Source organism: Ammospiza nelsoni, chromosome 1, assembly GCF_027579445.1.
Source record: "Ammospiza nelsoni isolate bAmmNel1 chromosome 1, bAmmNel1.pri, whole genome shotgun sequence".
NCBI lineage: Eukaryota > Metazoa > Chordata > Aves > Passeriformes > Passerellidae > Ammospiza > Ammospiza nelsoni.
In genome coordinates, this window is record NC_080633.1 from 5,133,034 (window position 1) to 5,152,220 (window position 19,187).

A 19,187-nucleotide genomic window follows, 5' to 3' on the forward strand; every position below is an offset into this window, starting at 1 on the left:
AAGTGCCGGGAAGGGGAAGTTGGGAGCGCAGCATGGCCATGGCCACGTCCCCGTCGGACCCCGGTGCCAGCCCCAGCCCCGTTGCCAGCCCCGTCCCGCCGCTGGACCTGCACGCCGTGCCCATGGTAGCGCTGAACTACGGCGTGCGCCGCCGCCTCGGCCTCTACCTCAACCCGCGGGCGGCCGCGGCCGCGGACTGGACGGCGCTGGCGGAGGCGCTGGGCTGCAGCTTCCTGGAGATCCGGCGGCTTGAGGGGCTGCCCGACCCCACGGCCACGCTGCTGGAGGAATGGCCGGGACGCTGCCCCGGCGGGGCCACCGTGGGGCAGCTCCTCGACGTGCTGCGCCGCTTGGGGCGCGACGATGTCCTGACGGACCTGGCCGGCAGCGTGGGTGAGGAGCTGGGAGCGGGGGGAGAGCCCGGGGAATCCCGGAGCCTGCCCTCCTTGATGCCTCGGGAGGGAAGGGATGCTCTTCGTGTTGGTCCTTGCTCTTTGCGTTGGTCTTTCCTGTTTGTGTTCGTCTTTGCTGCTCTGGCCGCGGAGGTGAAGTTACGGAGAAAAAAAAAAGAGAAGGAAAGCCCTTTCCAGATTATGGAGTGACATCGTGTTTGTTGTGGGATGCTCCGGAGGCTGGAGCACCTGTGCCATGGAGACAGGCTGAGAGAGCTGGGGGTGTTCAGCCTGAGCCAGAGAAGGCTCCAGGGAGACCTTAGAGCCCCTTCCAGCACCTAAAAGGGGAGAGAGGGACTTGTTCATGAATGGTTATAGGATAAGGGAGAATGATTTTAAACGAAAAGAGATTTAGATTAGATATTGGGAAGAAAATCTTCCCTGTGAGGATGGTGAGGCCCTGGCACAGGTTGCCCAGCGAAGCTGTGGCTGTCCCTGAGTCCCTGTAAGCGTCCAAGGCCAGGTTGGATGTGGCTCTGAACAACCTGGGCTAGTGGAAGGTGTCCCTGCCCATGGCAGAGGTTGGGATGAGATGTCCTGTGAGGTCCCTTCCAACCCAAATCATTCTGTGATTCTCAGAAGTCTCACCTGCCTTCCAGGAGAGATGTGTGCTGTGTTTATCCTAACCATGAGCCCTGCAAAATAACCTGGAGCCCTGGCTTATCCCAAACCTTCAGTTCAAAAGTTTCTCTGTGCCAAAGATGCTCTTAGCCAGGTTAGCCAGGAGACAGTGTGAAAATTATCATGTGTGGATGTAGTGTGATAGGAAGATGTTTGTTGGGGGAGATGAGGGATGTGTGGACCTGGATAATGTCAGGGAAAAAAAATCCATGCAAGCTGAAAAAATTGAGACAGGTCAATGAGAAGAATGAAGGCCCTTGTGCTGTTCTGATAACTTCTTCTTTTTGGGCTCTTTGTATTCCTTGTGGTCAGAGAAATTCAGAGGGAACCCAGCTGTCATCAGAAGGGGAAATTTTTTGCCGAAGGATTTCCAAAGTCAGAGAATTCCCTGAAGGCCTGTGTTGTATAACAGAGCTTACTGAGTTAGCAAGGAGGAAGTATTAAATCTCACTTCCTGTTACTCATGGAGGTAAAGGAAGATGTAGAAATCCATCTCTGTAGAGAGCCTGACCAAGAGGTGATGGAGCACTTCCCTTTGGTCCTGTTCTTCCTACTTTAGATCACAGTCTGAAGGCCAGGTTTTGGGAAATACAAAAGCATCAGTGTAATTTGTGATCTGCTTATCAGAGATTCCTAGCAAATCTGGGGGAGCTTCCAAAAACCTTGGGACCATCCAGGCTGGTTCTGGCTGATAAGAAGAGACAGATAAATTCTTGGAAGAGGGGCCCACTAAGGGCTGTTCAACAAAAACACTCTCTGTGGCTCAGGAAATTCCTTAACTGTGAATAGTCCAAAAGAGAGATTATGAAAACAGATTTGTAGATTATATCTAAAAGATAAATTTTAGGGAAATATCTCTGTAAGTTTATTTTATTCTTATGTTCTCCCCTGGACATCTGGTTCTGTGCAGTGCTTGAGACAGGATGAGGCTTGGGGCTGGTGGATATTCAGCCTGACCAGTGTGACTGTTCCTCTTCTATGATTTTTGGCTGAGGGCTGCACTGAGAGCCTGTGACCTGGTGCTGGTGATGAGAGCTCTTGGAAAAGGAAAGGAAAGGAAAAGGAAAGGAAAAGGAAAAGGTTTCATGTACTCTTGTGCACAGTATTTCCTGATGCCAGGGGCATCTTTGTGTACCACTGGAACTTCTTCAGTGGGATCCAGCTCAGAATCAGAAAATATCAGTATTGATGTCCCAGCAGCTCTGGCCTAACTCTGATCATCCTCAGCAGTTTATTTCTCTGTAGAATCATCTTCAGGGAGGTGAAGCTTTTTGCTTTGATACATTTGTGCTCTGTCCTGCTGAAACTCAGTGATTTTTGTTTCTTCCCTGACCTGTTACAAAAGTGCTCCTTTCCTGCCTGATGGTTACTGGGTCTGTTTTCTCTGTGTTCTCATCATGCTGCTGATTTTGTGCTTTAGATTTCATGTTTCTATTCTGTTTTTTTCCAATTTCTCAGGAATTTGTTTGACTGCCAGAGGAATGTAAAGCCTAGTTAGGTGCTTGGTGGAGGAGCACAGCTTGGAGGAGTTTCACTTGATGGTCCCAAAGCATCCCTGATCCTTGTTCACTCTCATTAACCTGTGCAATCAGGTGCTGTTTCCAGCTGGGGACTGATCCACCCCAAATCAGAGGCAAGGAGAGAACACTTGGAGCAAATCCACTGAAATGAACATTTCTGTATTGAGCACTATGCAATGCTGTTAAATAACTGCCTCTTCTTGCCTATTCAGCAGTATTTTGGATTGTGAAACTGGCTCCCAGGGGAATCAAGGCACACTTAGGGTGGTGGCTGTGTGCCAGTCCTTCCTCTGAGACTGCTGAACCTGTTGGCAATTACAAAGTGACTTCAATCATGATTTCAAAGATACTGATTTAGCTGACACACCTCTCCAACAGGGGATCTGAGTTGTAGCTTTAGTGAGGAGAGATGTGAAATCTGAACCTTGTGGCTGGTAAGGAATGTGGCTGATTCTCCCCTCTGCAGGACTGGGGAGGCTGAGGGGAGGAGAAAGGCAGATTGGGAATGCCTCAGCCTCAGGAAAAGCTTTGACCAGATCTGAGCCTTATTAGATTGGAGATAATCCAGTAACAAGATGCAAAGCTGAGACAGAAGCAGGGGGTGGGGCTCAGGCTGGGGCTCCTGCAGACCTGCTTGTGCCAGGCTGTGTTACAGGAGAATTCACTGGGCTCTCACCAGCATCCTGCCCTTCCAAGGGATCCTTTACTCTGCTCTTGCACAGTCACCTGTGCCAGCTGGTCAGTACTCATTAACACTTGTTGGGGTTTTTTTAATCTTAAGTAATCTTAAGAGTCTCTAGGGAGCTTCATCCTTTTCACAATTCCTTTTTTCAAATCTCCTTTTACTTTCAGTTCTTCTGTAATTACAGAGTAGCAGAGGCTGCAGAGTTTCTTGGTTCTCCAAAGGCTTCACATTTCGATTTATGATTTATTTTTAAACCATGTCTGTTTATAATAGATCTGTGCCCACCACTGGGCACTGTGAACTGACCTGACTGGGCAGTTCACAGCAGTGACTGTGACAGGTCTTTGCCCTTCAGTTATCTCAGGGTGGGTTTCTTTTTCTACTCTGCTTGGGATAAGAAGATCCCTGTTGCTGTAGCACAACATAAAAGCTGCTTCAGGGGCTCCTTAAAATTTCACCTGGTCCTGCTGTGTGTGGTGAGTGTGAACAGCCATTGTCACCTGCAGTTGTCCTGGCTGGCAAAGGCTGGGGTGTGAATCAGCTCTTGTGTGTCTGCAGAGAATTGCTAAGGTCACAAAAGACCTGCAGGATCATGAACCCAGCACTGCCAAGGCCACCTCTAAGCCCTGTCCCCAGGGGCCACATCTGCACATCTTTTGGATCCCTCCAGGGATGCTGACTCCACCATAGCCCTGGGCAGTCTGTTCCAGTGCTTGACCACCCTTCAGTGAAGAATTGTTCCTTAACATCCAATCTAAACCTCCCCTGGTGCAGCTTGAGGCCATTTTGTCTTGTCTTATGGCTTTTTTACATGGACAGAAAGACTGACACCATGAAAACATCCCCAGCTATTTTGTGATTTCAAATATTCCAAAATGCAGAACAATGAGAGCAGATAGCAGAGTTGGGACCTGCTCTGTACCTTATTCCTGGTATTAAAGGTGTACTGGGACATAGTAGAGCTAAGGGGAGGAGGAAGAATAAAACAAGCAAAAGAAAGTACTTCTTAAAATATCAAGAGTGATCTTCAGGAATTGATTGCTAGAGGAGGTGGTGGAGGCAGCATCAAGACATTCAAAAAGAGGTGAGAGAAATTTTACATATTGAAAAAACCAGACAGGGGGTTTCCCTGTGGCATCCTTGATCCATGAAATAGCTATTCCTGCTTTATGAACTCCAGCAGTGCAAACCCAGGTCACAGGAGCTCTGCCCTGGCTGTGTGTTTTTGCAGAGGAGGACTGTAAGAAGTACTTGCAGAGGAAGCAGGAAGAGGCCAACCAGCCCCTCCAAGTGCCAGCAGTGGACAGCAGTGTGCCAAAGACATCAGAGCTGATGGGCATCACCACCAGGGATGATCCTTATGGTAAGAGCCCCTGCTTCCACTGCTGCCTCATACCTCTTGTTGGAGTCACCTTCCCCCATGGGAAGTGCAGAAAACCTGTTTGCTTTCATAGTTCCCACAAGTTTTCATACTCCAGGCCAGAATGCTTTCTTCATTTTTCCTGTTTCTAAGAGCAGAGAGGGGAAGCAACCCTGGGAAACACTTCACACAGGAGTAGGCTGGCACAGAGCCACTGGACACACATGGGAAGGGACTTCACAGAAATGTGTCCCTTAGCCCAGCCTGGCCCAGAGCAGCAGCTGCTGAAAGCTCAAGGGGTTGGAACCCAGGGGGAAGGGTGTCAGAGGTGATTTCCCTGCCCTGTCTTGGGCAGGTGGAACCACCTTGAATGAAAAGGAAGTGGGTTTGAAGTAGGTGTGCAGTGGGTGGAGAGAGGAAATGTGTTCTGTGTGTGTGCAGCCCTGCATGTGCAGCCAGGTGTGTGCACATGTGTGTGCTGGCCACCTTTGCTGCATGTGTGGACATCACCAACCATCCCCAAATGTCCCCAGACCAATATTCTGGTGTTTGTACATGGCAGCTTTGCCTGATGTGACCCCCAAGTTAGCAGCATGCCCCTGCAGCAGTACCCTCAGTTTGCCTGACCTGGCAGACATCCCCCTTCTGCTTCACTGGTTGCTTCTTGGGCTGAATCTGCCTGCTGGGTTGATACTTTCCTCAGCAGCTTTTAGAGCCTGACCTATTTTTTCACTGTGGTAGGCTTTAACTGGCATAAAAAATTGAATTTATCTGTAGTGACATTGATATGGAAAAAAATAACACAATTGGAAACTATCCAGCAGTACTAAGGCACTTAATTATGAGAAACATTGCCCTTCAAATGCAGCACTTTAATATTTGGATAACTGCTAAATAAACAAGAGCTGCCAGCCATTTATGTAATTGGAAAACAGGCCCATTAGGAAATGACTGCAGGTACCCAGGTTTGACATCAGCCATAAAAATGACAGGTTCCAAATTTCAAAGCTCACTCCACAGCTCCATGGACAGCAGATGGCAGGACATTGCTGAATGCTGTTTTGCTTGGGAAGTTTGAATCTCTGTGACCTGAACTAGGGAAAAAGGACCCAGACCACAAGGATATTATAGATGTGAAACTGTCAGTGAAATCCCAGAGTGTCAGGGCTCTGAGTTGCATCCCCTGGGGTACTCTGCTCCCTCCAGCTCCACTCAGATTCCCATAGCTGGATGTTGCTGCCTCCTCAGATTTTTCCTGTCTGCACCTCAGCTCCTTTCCCTGACCCCTGCCAGGCAATGTGGGTGTGTGTGAACAGCCTGGCCAGTGAAAGCAGCCAGGGCACTGATGAGTGTGTGTTACCTCCTGGCTGCTCTGTTAAGGGCAGGAGTCTGGGCTGAAGGGCAGCTCATCTAATAAAAGGCTAAATTACCTTTATAGTGTGGCCAGAGCTTTTCTGTCAGACTCCTGATTCTCTGAGTTAAAGTCTGTGGGAGCTCTTGGAAGTTCACTACAGGAGTGAACTTCATTTATAGTAGAAGATGACAGCTACATTTTTTAATGGTTTCAGGGAGTGGAACAGAGATATTTGATGCCTTCATCTGCTACTGTCAGAAAGACCTCCAGTTTGTCCAGGAGATGATCAGGGAGCTGGAGCAAACAGAGTTCAAACTGAAGCTCTGTGTATTTGATCGGGACGTCTTGCCAGGAGCCTGTGTGTATTCCATCAGTGGAGAACTCATAGAGAGGAGGTAAGTGAACCGTGGCTGTTGGGGCCAGCTGTGAGTGCAGTGGAACATCACATTCATTTTACAGGGATGTCTGCAGCGTGGTGCCAGTGAAACAGCAGAAATCCACAAGAATGTCTTAATGGGCTTTGCTTTATGCTCTTGGCTCAGGCTTTCCCCAGTGTGTCCCTTCATTGTGTTCATGAGGGAGGTGCCACTGTGGTGATGCTACTTATGTTCAATTGCTTTTCTTTGCCTTGTGTGTCATTTATAGACACAGGATCACATAAAGGTTGCACAGTGAAGTCCAGACTGGACTTCACTGTTCATCATTTTTTGGTACATGAGTGTGTGTCTGTAATCAAGTTTTTCTGTGTAACATCACTATGTGTCTGTCAGGCGTTCCTGCTCTGCAGTTAATTCCTGCTGGAACACAGCCAGGTCCTTCTCCACTGGAGCACCTCAGAGCAGTGGTTTTTGCTCTGTGTGTGGGAATGCTTCTGTTTGTGGGAATGAAAACCATCTCATTTGACATTTTATTTGTCTTCTCCCCTCCTTAATCTGCAGGTGTCGGAGGATGGTGGTTGTCGTTTCTGATGATTACCTGGAAAGTGAAGAATGTGATTTCCAGACCAAATTTGCTCTTAGTCTTTCCCCAGGTAAGATCATAGAAATATTCCATTTACAATTGCACATTATCCTTTTTATTACAATGACACCTAAACCTTCAGCTGAGGTCAGTGGGCACTGTACCACTAGAACTAACAGGGGCTTCATAATTTGGTTGTGCAAGCAGGGGCTTGGGCTGGGTCCCTTGCCCTGCTCTTGACCTTCTTCATGTGGCTGCAAGCAAGAAGCTGCCTGTGCTGCACTGCTCCAGTTGTCAGTGGGATAATGCTGCTTGCTCCAGAAATGTCAGAGCTGCATGTCAGGCTTGTGAAGGGCTTCCAGATCCACAGAAAAAGTAGTATAATAAATCCAGGATGTGAGTAAAGCTGGGAATTAGGTGACAGGTAATGAACATGCAGATTTCAAGGCCAGGCTGGGTGGGGCTCTGAGTAACCTGGTCTAGAAGGTGTCCCTGCCCATAGCAGGGGGGTTGGAACTGGATGATCTTCAGGGCCTCTTCCAACTCAACCCATTCCATTTTATGATTCTTGTAGGGATCCTTGAGTATAGTGGATAGGTAAACAAAATACGGAATGAATGTTCAACTTAGGTTGGGAAATTTTTTACATATTTTGTTCTGAATTGAAAAGCCACCAATTTACTTCTGCCAGGTCTGTTGTGATTGCTGTTTTCTAGCCAGTAGTCGTTCTACAGTTGCCTGTGTTGCTGGGGAGTAAGTGCAGCCCAGCCTAACAGTATGGAGGATATGTAGAAAATATCCTAATAGTATGGAGGATATATAGAAAATATCCTAATAGTATGGAGGATATGTGGAAGAGTATCTGGATATAAAGTCTCTCTTCTAGATGAGGCATCTGACATGATATTATAAAGGATATGCCAGAGGTTAGGCCAGAAGCTGGTGGCAGAGACAGGAATTCACTTCCTCTTCCTTGACACACTAATTTCATATGATATCAGTTAATCCATTGAACACTCCCAGGACTTGGTATCAGCCCCCAGTCATCAAGATATGTAGAAAAGTCCTTTTAGTTCTTCAACAGTTTTTTGTGGGCATCACACCTTCCATAAGAACAGGAAAAGAAGCTCCATCTGTGTGGAGTGCCCTGAGCTCTGCCAGTGGGAACACAGGTGGAAGTACAGGCTTAGAGAAGTCACAGCATTACTGTTTGTGTGGGGTGTTAGTGATGCACAGAAGGGTTTGGTGGCAGGTTCTGGGAGCCCTATAGATTACTCAGCATCTGCTGCAGTTATGAAATGTTGGTTATTTGCCTCATCCCTGTCTCAGTGCAGGTGGTGGCAGGTGTCCCTGTGGAGAGCTACAAGAGAAGAAACTTCTCTGTAGAAGAGCTGCTCCTTCAAGCAGCAGCAGTCACAGGGAGGGTGCTCTCACCTCATGGTGTCTCAAAACCAGCAGTCCATGTTAGCAGGGGGATTCCTTGGGGAACATCTGCAGCTTGAATAAATCAGGAGTAAGAGACTTGCTCTCCAGAGTGAGAACTGGTTGCAGTATAATCAGGTGATGCCCAGTCAGGTAAAAATGCTGGTGTTAGAATGGTAGGTGCTGCTGCCAATTTCTTGTCCCCAACAAACCTCTCCTGGTGAAAAGCAAGTTGAGTTAACATTCAGGCAACACAGTCAAACCTGCACTCAACACTCACCACAATGCAAGAAAGGCTCTTTTGCAAGGTTTTATTTCAGCAGAGTCTCATGCAGCTGAAGGGGAAACCTGTGAGAAAGAGGAAGAACCAGGTGGAGCAGGCAGCTTAAGAAGAGGAAGGGGTGGGAGGCAGAGCTAAGGGCTGGGCAGAGGGGACTGGCCTCCAGGGGAAGGGGGTGGCTTCCAGGGATGCTAAGCCAGTGAGGGGACAGGGGAAGGAGAAACCAGGGGAAGTTGTGACACAGAAGTCCAGGGGGAGTCTGTTTTTCCCCCCACGAGGGCTAACTCTATGGTGAGTAGTTACTGCTATTTCCAGGGCTGGGGATTTGGGGATTGACCAAGAGCAGAGAGTTCATGGCATGCCACAGTCAGGAGCAAAGCTGGCTTTTGTGATGTGTGTGCTGTGATGGGGAGGGAATGCATGTGGGCTCTGCCTGTGGCTCTGTGTGACCCTCTCTGTGTGACCCCCTCTGTGTGACCCCCTCTGTGTGACCCCTCTGTGTGACCCCCCCTCTGTGTGACCCCTCTGTGTGACCTCTCTGTGTGACCCCCCCTCTGTGTGACCCCCTCTGTGTGACCTCTCTGTGTGACCTGTGTGACCCCCTCTGTGTGACCCTCTCTGTGTGACCCCCTCTGTGTGACCCCCTCTGTGTGACCCCCCCTCTGTGTGACCTCTCTGTGTGACCCCCTCTGTGTGACCTCTCTGTGTGACCTCTCTGTGTGACCTCTCTGTGTGACCCTCTCTGTGTGACCCCTCTGTGTGACCTCTCTGTGTGACCCTCTGTGTGTGACCCCTCTGTGTGACTCTCTCTGTGTGACCTCTGTGTGTGACCCCTCTGTGTGACTCTCTCTGTGTGACCCCTCTGTGTGACCTCTCTGTGTGACCTCTCTGTGTGACCCTCTCTGTGTGACCCTCTCTCTGTGTGACCCTCTCTGTGTGACCCTCTCTGTGTGACCCTCTCTGTGTGACCTCTCTGTGTGACCCTCTCTGTGTGACCTCTCTGTGTGACCCCCTCTCTGTGTGACCCCCTCTCTGTGTGACCCCCTCTCTGTGTGACCCCCTCTCTGTGTGACCCTCTCTGTGTGACCCCCTCTCTGTGTGACCCCTCTGTTTGACCCTCTCTGTGTCACTCTCTCTGTGTGACCTCTCTGTGTGACCTCTCTGTGTGACCTCTCTGTGGGATCTCCCTTTCAGGTGCTCGGCACAAGCGGCTGATTCCAGTCAAGTACAAGTCCATGAAGAACGAGTTCCCGAGTATCTTACGGTTCATTACCATTTGTGACTACACCAATCCTTGCACCAAAAAATGGTTCTGGACCAGACTGGCAAAATCCCTCATGCTGCCCTGATGCAGAGTCCTGAGAGCTGGGTGCTCTTGTAACCTGTCCTGGCTGTGCCTTTGGACCAGGGGTGTGCTTGACACGGGGCCTTCCACCACTTCAGAACCTGGATCCTTGCTTGGAGCCTGTGACTGGGAACAAAGAACTCTCTCCAGCACTTCTTAGAACTCTGAGGGGAAATAAAACAACTGTGTTGGTGTTCCAGGTTAAGTCACTGAGCAGCAGCATCCAGCATTTGTGGAGTAAGCACTTTCATAAAAATACACATCTAATCTGATACAGGAAGACTCTGTTGTAAGAATTAGCAAGACCTCAGAGCCTCAAACTGCAGGTTTTGTCAATGTTTTAAAGCTACAGTAACATCAAGGCTTATGCACATATTGCACAGGTCTGTCTCCATTCAGGTCACATTTGATTCAGTGACCTTCTACCAGCATTTCATATTCCCAGATTTTACTAAATTTTTGTTTTCTCCTTCAGGAGAAATTCTGTCTTAAAATACATCTTTTCAGTGACAGTCTTACTATACAAAGCAGGGGCTGCTGTTGCTCATTGACTTGACCAAGGTCTGCGCCTCAGTGGGTCCAGATCTCAAATTCTTTCACCTTTAAAAACCTTCCAAAACACAGCAGCTTTTGGGATGCCTCAAAAGCACAGGGCTAAACACTGAATAAGGAGTGTATTAAATTGACATTTGGGCTGTTTAAAATATGGAAGTGAATGTTACATTACTAGGAAAGAGCCTAATTTAATTAACTGCCACAATAATTACTGTATTTCTGTGACTGAGGCTCAGAGCAATGTCAGGACTGCTCTGCTTGTTAGATTTGGCCTTGAATCCTGCCCGTGGCAAGTGGATCTCATCAGTGCTTCAGGGTGGAGGTCAGGAGTTCTACCCAAAGGAGTGTTTAAAGCAATCCATTGGTGAATTAAACAGATTTACAGTAAATATTGACTTTTTAAATTGGGGAAGAGAGGAATCTCGCTTATGTGTCTGCAGTTGCTTGAACTCTGCCCCTTTGTTCTTTACTTCAGCCACTGACTAATGTTGATTTTACAGCTTAATGTTTTACTAGTTTACATTTTTAAGGTTGCATCTGGATGTGATTTTATTTTTTCAATTTTCGCTGTGTTTTAAAGCATTACCAGGGCTGAGACAGAAATGGGCTCCTGTCCCTCCCTCACACTCCCTGTCAGTAAATGATCCCTTGGCAGGGATGCTGCCAAATCCTGTCCAGGTGCTGCTGCTGGTTCCTCATTCATGCACATCATGTTGGCATCAGGAGCCATTTTTGGATAGACCCAGGAGCTGGGTGTTTCTTCTACAAAAGTAACTGCTGCCATCGTGCCAAGGTGACATTTGCACCTTCCTGTCTTGCTAGAACAGGTGAGAAGTCTGTGGGCACGGGAGGAGGAAAGTTAAGCTGATGAGGGGTTTCTGAGTGAGTCCTATTTCCCTGGGGCCTCTCCTGCAGAAGTGGAGTCAGCTGCTTGCCTCTGGCTTTCTGCATAATCGTTAAATGTTAATTACAGAAGAGGTTCAGGAGGCTGCTTGATCCCCGGGGGCTCAGTGAATTTTCATACTCCGGAGAGCCTATAAACATCAATTATGGGTCAATACTCGCAGGACCGAAGCAGATTGCTCCTGCCTGGAGAGCTGGAAGGGCTCGGGTGGCTCCTTCAGGGGAGCCGGGGCAGAGGAGCCCGTGCTGGACGCTAGAGGGAGGCCATGGCCCACGCTGCTCCCTGCGAGGGACTGCGGTGTGAGGTGTTAGTGAGGGCCCCAGGACCAGGGCAGAGATGAGAATCTGACTCCATGTTCTCAAAAAGCTGATTTATTATTTAATGATATTATATTAAAGAATGCTGTACTGAAACTATACTAAAGAAATAGAGAAAGGATACATCAGAAGGCTCAACAAGAACGATAATAAAAACTCGTGACTGACTCCTCAGCCTGACACAGCTGATGGTGATTGGTCATTAATTAAAAACAATTCACATGGAACCAATCAAACATTCACCTGTTGGTAAACGATTTCCAGATCATCTTCCAAAGCAATCAGATAATTCTTGTTTTCATTCTTTTCTGAGGCTTCTCAGCTTCTCAAGAGAAAAATCCTGGGCAAAGAGGATTTTTCAGAAAATATGATGGTGGCATAGCTGGGATGGGCCAGCAGGGCACTGACATGGAAAAAACACAGGTGGGTTCTCCTCCTCTTCCCCTTGCTCCCTCTTCTGAGCAAGGTATACCAAAAACAGTGAGAATTTTGGCAGCTTTACCCTCATGCAGTGTCTGCAGAGTCCTGATGGTTTGGGACTTGGTGTGTTGCATGTGAGAGGAAAATAACAATCCACTATTTGTAATAAATGGTTTGGTGATCGCCCAGCAGGGAAAGTTCTGGTTCTATAAGGGAAAGCAAACAGAGGAGCTGGATTTCTAAATTTTTTGAGTTCAAATAGATAAATGCTATATTCCAGTTAGTGGTGAAAGATGTTGGGACCTTGCTAGCACCCTGCTTGTGGTGCCCTGGCTTTTCTCTCTGCTTGGCTTGGATGCTGGGAAGGTCTTGCTGTTATGGGGCTGTTGCTTTATTACAAGTAACTATTTATGTTACAGGCTAAAATAATTATTTGGGGGTAAAGTGAGGTAACAGCCCTAAAATATAAAATATGCTTTAAATATGTATCCTCTTCTATGTAAACCCCAGAGTTTATGCACTTCTGACACTTTCATATCTGCATTGTCACAATAACTTCAAGTGTGACATTGTGAATGATACAAAATGCAGTTGTTGTGAACCTTTTGCCCATTTCAGTGGCATTTTGGGTGCTCCTCCCCCTCTTTCATGTTCAGTGGAAGGTCAAAATTTTTGGACACCTTTAAAAAAGGGATTTTTAAAATTGTGATGTTACAAGGGTTCTTTTATTTTGTCTTTGTCCCTCACTGAAATTGTCTTAGTTGAATCTCATTTATTTTTATATACAGACATATATATATTTATAATTTTGTGTCCTGATACAAAGGGGGAAAGCATCTGTGTTTATAGGCATTCTGAAAATAGACAATATTTCTGTTTTTCTCCTCAAAAATCCAAACTTTTGCTACTTGTGAAAACATTTTAAAATAAAGAATGAAAACCCAGCAGGCGGAATCTGCTTTGTGGGCATTGAAGAACAAAACTGTGTCTCAAAATGAAGTTTAAGGAAGGAAAGACATGGGATAGTTCTTTATTTTCATGTTTTGGCTAAGTAACTTCATCAGAGCATCAGAGGGGGTGGTTGGGTGTGCCTGGGAGAGAGAGATATAGAGTTATGTCATGCCAGGAGGAAAATGTATCAAGGAATTGTACTTCAGACATGTGGTTCCTCTCCAGGTCTCGTTTTTTGTTTTGTGATCTGTGTTGCCATCCTGGATTTCTTCAGCCCTGGTGCCCATCAGGCTGGAGGGGATGGAGCCAGGGCTCTGTTGGGATGCTGCTCCTGCTCCACACCCTTCCTGGAGGCCCCAGCAGGGATTATGGCAGTGCAGTGATCTATCTGGGGGATTCTGCCAGTTTTATTTCCTTTGGCTTGCAGTCAGTCCAAGGCAGGGAAGTAACTCAGACCCCCAGCAGCTGTCAGGCCAAGGCCCTGCCACAGGAAAAGAAGAAGGATCATGCATCATGGAAGTGTTGGTTGGAAGGAATTCCTGGAGGCTGAGGCTGAGCTGCTTTTCCCCATGGGAGGGGCCACACCCTCAGCACTTGCAGGGCCACGTTCCCTATAAAGCTTATGAAGTTGTGTCCCTGCTATGGCTGCTATGAACATATGGACAGCAGGATGGAAGCCATCCCTGGATGGATTATTCTAGATGGAAGCTGCTGGCAAGAGCAGCCTGCCAGGAGGGTCCCATTCCCTGGCAGTGCTGGTATCCCATCACTCCCAGTGCAGCTTCACACACTGCCCTGCTCTGTGCTTTGGAGCAGTTAATGATCCTTGCCTGTATTTGAGCCTGAGCTCTGATTCAGGGGGGTTTGAAGGGTCCACAAGCAGCAGCTCTTTCCCAGCTGTCATTCCCCTTGTGCTGAAGAAATATTCCCAGTCCTCTGTTTTACTTTTGTGCCATTTCCTCATTTCCTGCAGGACAGCATTTACCTGGTGAAACTGCTGAATGTTCTCAGCTTCAGGAAGAAAGGCTGAGAGGTCAAATATTGACCTCGATGGATCAAATTCCATCCTTCATTTTCACCAATGTGAAATTGGTTGTGTTACCATGGGGGAGGCACTGCTTGGTCCAGAGGGCACATTTACAGGAATAAAATTAGCATAGGGAAGAAAGAGTAATTATGCATAAAAAATAGCTGGGAAAATGTTGCTTGAGCATCCTGGAAACAGATTTTAATAAGGCAATAAAAAACAAACCCCACAAGGTTCACACTTCTGGGAAACATTCTCATAGAATTTATTAAAAAGAGCACCTCTGTCACACCATTTGGGGCTTTACAACATGTGCTGTGTACAAATATTTCACTAAAGGTAATTTTCTCTAGGTGTTACAGCCATTTTTGTATCCCCACTAGGACTTTGAGATGACTTTGAACCCAACCCAACCTCTTGATCAGCACTATCAAGCCCAGCCCTGGAAAAACTTGTTTATTTTGCAACAAAATCTGCAGTCAGGGGACTGAATAGTGTTGTATTCACTCTGGGGCTGTGCCGTGCTGTGAAAGGTTAATTAATTGAAGCTGTGTTTAAATCTTAAGCAGTTCCAAAGTCTGATTTACTAACAATGCATTTTCTGTTCTGCAGCAGAAGCCAGCTTAGCAGTGCCTTTTCCTCGCCCTGATCCCACTGATACAGCTGCTCATGCCATGGCAGAGGTTGGGGCTGTCCTTGCCCATCTTGATCCTTCCCTCTCAGCTGGGTAGATGGTTTCTACAAAGGCAGGGGGTGCATCCCTGCAGTTCAGAGCATGAAGGCTGTACCAGCTGCTCATGGAGTTTTGTCACAGACATCTTTTCATTAAAATCCTTTCGTTAGGATTTTTCCTGTTGAAGCTGAGAAGTTTCAGCAACAAAGTGTAAACAATGGTTATCCGCTGCTGTGGAATGCAGCAGGTGCATCCATGATTAGTCTCTTGTAGATGTTTGGATTTACTGACTACTCATGGCAGAGCTGGGTCTTGCTCTCTGCCGAGAGACAGATCTTTGTTATTCATTCTTTTTTGTTCTTAGCTTAGCTAGCCTTCTGAGAACTTCTCTTTCTATTTCTTTTTAGTATAGTTATAATGTAGTATATATATCATAAAATAATAAATCAAGCCTTCTGAACATGAGGTCAACATTCTCACCTCTCTCTTCACCTGCAAAACCCTTGTGACCGCCGTCACAGCGTTCCTCCTGCCTCACAGCCAGTGGAGGGGTTTTGATTCCCATTTCCCCAATTCCCAGTCTTGCTTAGGGTGGGTTTTGTTGGGGCTGGACTGGAAGGACAGAATGAGCTGTACTGTCCATGAAACACTTAACTATGGCAATACAAAAGGTTGCTTGGAACTTTTTCCTGCACTTTCCCAGTGCCTTGGAGAGCAGGACAACGTGCAGTGTGTCCAGCTGAGCCCAAGGACAGCACAGCTGTTCCATCCTGTGCTTCCAAGCCTCCCCTTCCCAGCAAACACAGAGAACCCCCAGTGAGGAGGCAGGTGGCAGATGGCTGGGAGCACAGAGGCACTGGGAGGAACATGCCAGCATTTCCTCAACATCCAAACCATCCCTGAGCAGACAGATTTTGCACAGCTCTCAGTCCTTCCATGCATTTCCACAAGGAAAGAGTAAAGCAGTGTCTGGCTGGGTGCCAGCCTCCAGGGAAAGATGCACTGGCTCCTGCTGGCTCCTCAGGGGAGTGGCTGCTTATCCACCTGTGCCAAGAGAGCAGCAGGGCTCTGCAGAGCAGGCAGTGGGGGACAAGATGCAGGATCTTGAGGAGAACCCCTGCTTCAAGCCCAGTGAGAACATGGAGGCTCAATGCTGCAATTTTCTATGGTTTCTGAATGAAATCAAAGTCATGAGGTGATAAAATAGGTCTTTATCCACTGTTTAGGGTGCTAGTCAGGAATTCATGGGGAATGTGTTCAGGCAAATGTGGGGTTACCATGAAGTGAACTTTCACAAAGTTTTTGCAGCATTTTTCTGGCTCTGATCTTCAGCTGTGTCAGCAGAATGAGATGTATGAGCTGCAAGACCTGAGGTGTTTAACTGTTCATGTGCCATTTCTGAGGCCTCAGGAACAAATACCACTCAGGAGGTGAAAAACTGGGAAAGCAAACCTGGAGTTCCACATGCTTTTCCCTGTCCCACTGTGGGGCCATGGCAGACCCTGCAGTCAGCTTTACAGCAACATTTTCAAAAGTATTCAGAAATCTGGGTGACAGATTTAAAACTACTGAATCATGAAAGATTTAGTGTTTGATTTTTGGTAGCACTTAACAGAGACCCACCCAGTGAAATATACAGGGAAATGAGATTTCAAGTGCTTTGAGCCAAGGAATAAACTGGACATTGGCCTTACAATATCAGTCTCAGTATCTCCAATACCTTGCACAGGTATGTAAAGACCACAATGTAAAGGCCTTTTGAGATCTTTAGAAAGGCAAAGAAGACAAGCATCACATTTTTTACTTTAAATCTATTTAGTCTTCAAATTAATATTCCCTGCTTTTCCTACCAGTTATTCTCTAGACTCCTTGGTGCCTTCACCTCTGCTAGCACTGCACCTGGCATCTGCTCAGCTGTGTTGTGTTTTTGAGCATCAGGAGTGGAAGTTTTTCAGCTTCCCTCTCAGAATCTCCCTCATCAGCATGCTGCTCTTGGCAGAAGGGCTTGTCTTCAGCTCCAAGACATGCATATTGATCAGTCATTTCCTTTTGTTACCTTGCATCCTGCCATCGATTTTAATTGTTCCCTGCTGAAGAGGAAGCATTCAGTACACGTACAATTACCAACGACAACATTTTTGCTTTATTTTTCCTTTCCACACCTTTTGCCTGGTGTTGCCTCTGCTCAGCTCTCCAGAGCTGTGGATCTCTCTCCCTCTCAGCAAGCAGCACTCTGCACAAATCATGCAGCAGTCAATTTGTGTCTATTAAATAAATTTCTGATTCTCTGTGACAGCTTTCCCTGCTGCATGATTTCACACTTCAGCAGTTTGTTTCTGAGGTGCCACGTGGGTTTTTTTCTTTTTTTGAAGGGGTGGTGGTGATAATCCATTTTGTTTGCAGATACCTTCCTCATGTCTTCCCAGATCCTCTTTTCTGCTGCTGTCCTTAAGGGACTTGTACAACTTCAAATGACTCCCAGTGAGTCTCCTCTTGTGGCTCCTCCTCAGCATACAGGGCTGTTCCTGGGCTGTTCCCTGGAGTTTCCTGCTGCTGAAGTGGAACAGCTTCTCCAAGACAAAGCTGCAGCTTGGTCCTGTAACTCCCACCCCTGTGGTGCAAAATACCAGAGCTGGGAACTGCTGTGATTCATTAATTCCTCTCCTTCTTCTTTCTAAGATGCCTTCTTAGATTGTTCCCATTTTTTAAAAACATTCCTGCACTCTCAGAGGGCTTTCAGTACAAATATTTCCTGAAGGTCCTGTGTGCAAGGACCTTGGTGCCCTCCCACTGTCTCTGATTCCAGGTTTTCCTTTAGATACACAAAAAGGACCCTATTTTTAGCAGCTAGCAGTCAATGGCACAGGAATTCATGAGTAGGGAGGAAAGGATGTGAACTATCCAAATATATTTTTTTTTCAAATGAGATCTCTTTACATTCCTATCACCACAGTAATAAGCCATGAGTCACTGTTACACTGAACTATTAGACCATTATTGTAAACTCATGTCACTAGAATCTGCTAATGTGAACCATAAACCTTGCCTGCCCTCTGCTTTGCTGGTTCCAGTAGATATTGGCCAGTTTTAAGGATAAGAACAGTATTCCCTCACAAATTTTATTCCCAGATGGCAAGAAATGAATGAAATCTTATCCAATCCTATCTTTCTATTCCTAGAGTTTCTCTTCTCATTGCCTTTTAAGAGAACTCCTCTTACTGTAACATTACAAAAGAAGTTTTATTTGATTTCTTCAAAGTTTGCCAGCTGTAAATTGGGACCAAACACTCCCAGCTGAGAGAATATCCATGGGAGCACCTCCAAAACTGCTTTCTGTGCTCAGGCCTGCCATGGCCAGCCCTCCCTGCCACTTGCTGTTGCAGCAGACAAGTCCCATGTGTCCCTGGGCACTTCAATCTCCTTCTGAGGGTGTGTCAGTAATGACCAGACTGAGTTTTTTCTAGAAGAGTTTTGTTGAATATTAAAATGTCAAAATGGTGTTAAACACACACAGTGTATTTAAGTCCTTGGCCACCCTTCCTCAGCTAGCTGCAGAAGAGTCAGGCCAGATGTATCCACTTGTCCAGCAGGGTCTGGCTGCTTCCACCAGGCTCATTTTGCACTTGGAAGAACCAGGGAAAAAGCTCTGAAACACATTCTCATCCCTGTGCTGATCAGCTGCTTAGAAAATGCTTTATGATGGAGATTTACCCTGCACAGAAGAGGCTGGTGGGAAAACCTTTCTGTCCTCAGAAGCTGTGACTTTCCCAGGGTGAAAAGAGGTGCAGGCATGTGAAGTGTCTTTCACTGGCTCCTGTAAAGACAAAGAGGTATTAAGACAGCATTATTGGAAACCAGAGCAGAGCAAGGGCTGATTATTAAATGGTTCAGGTATGTGCTAATCAAGATCTTGTTATAATTATTTCTCAAGCATTGATTTTTATATTAGATTGGAAGGAGGTAGCAATTAATTTGTTACAGAGAGGGTTAAATGGCTTTCAATTTATACACTAAAAAAATCATAAACTTAGAAGAAATGTGTAAGAAGAAAAAAACTTGTCTTGGAGATAAACTCTTTTCTTGTTTCCTGGAGCTTAAAATCTGGGGGCTATTTTCAGTGAAGGAAGTTAGAGAGCAGCACAGAGTTTCTGTGGAGGGGCAGGCTGCTGGGATGAGAAGTGTGTTTGCAGAGTGAAAGCTGGTTTCAGTAAACACCCTGTGAGAACCAGAATTCACCTGTTAAAACTGGGCCTTCAGCTACTTGACTTCAAAGTGACCTCAGAGCTGAATTTGAAATGGCTCAGTGACGGGGTGGAGATACAGGATAGCACACGGGATCAC

The 19,187-nt window shown here is 46.7% G+C and overlaps 1 protein-coding gene across 1 annotated transcript; it reads left to right on the forward strand.

Moving 5' to 3' along the window:
• Nucleotides 1-19: 19 nt before the first annotated feature.
• On the forward strand, nucleotides 20-10,271 carry MYD88 (MYD88 innate immune signal transduction adaptor). The gene is made up of 5 exons (XM_059481500.1): nucleotides 20-393; nucleotides 4,510-4,641; nucleotides 6,207-6,387; nucleotides 6,931-7,022; nucleotides 9,849-10,271. The coding sequence occupies exons 1-5, from the start codon at nucleotides 33-35 to the stop codon at nucleotides 10,001-10,003; spliced, it is 921 nt and encodes a 306-aa protein (XP_059337483.1). The 5' UTR covers nucleotides 20-32; the 3' UTR covers nucleotides 10,004-10,271.
• Nucleotides 10,272-19,187: the final 8,916 nt, after the last annotated feature.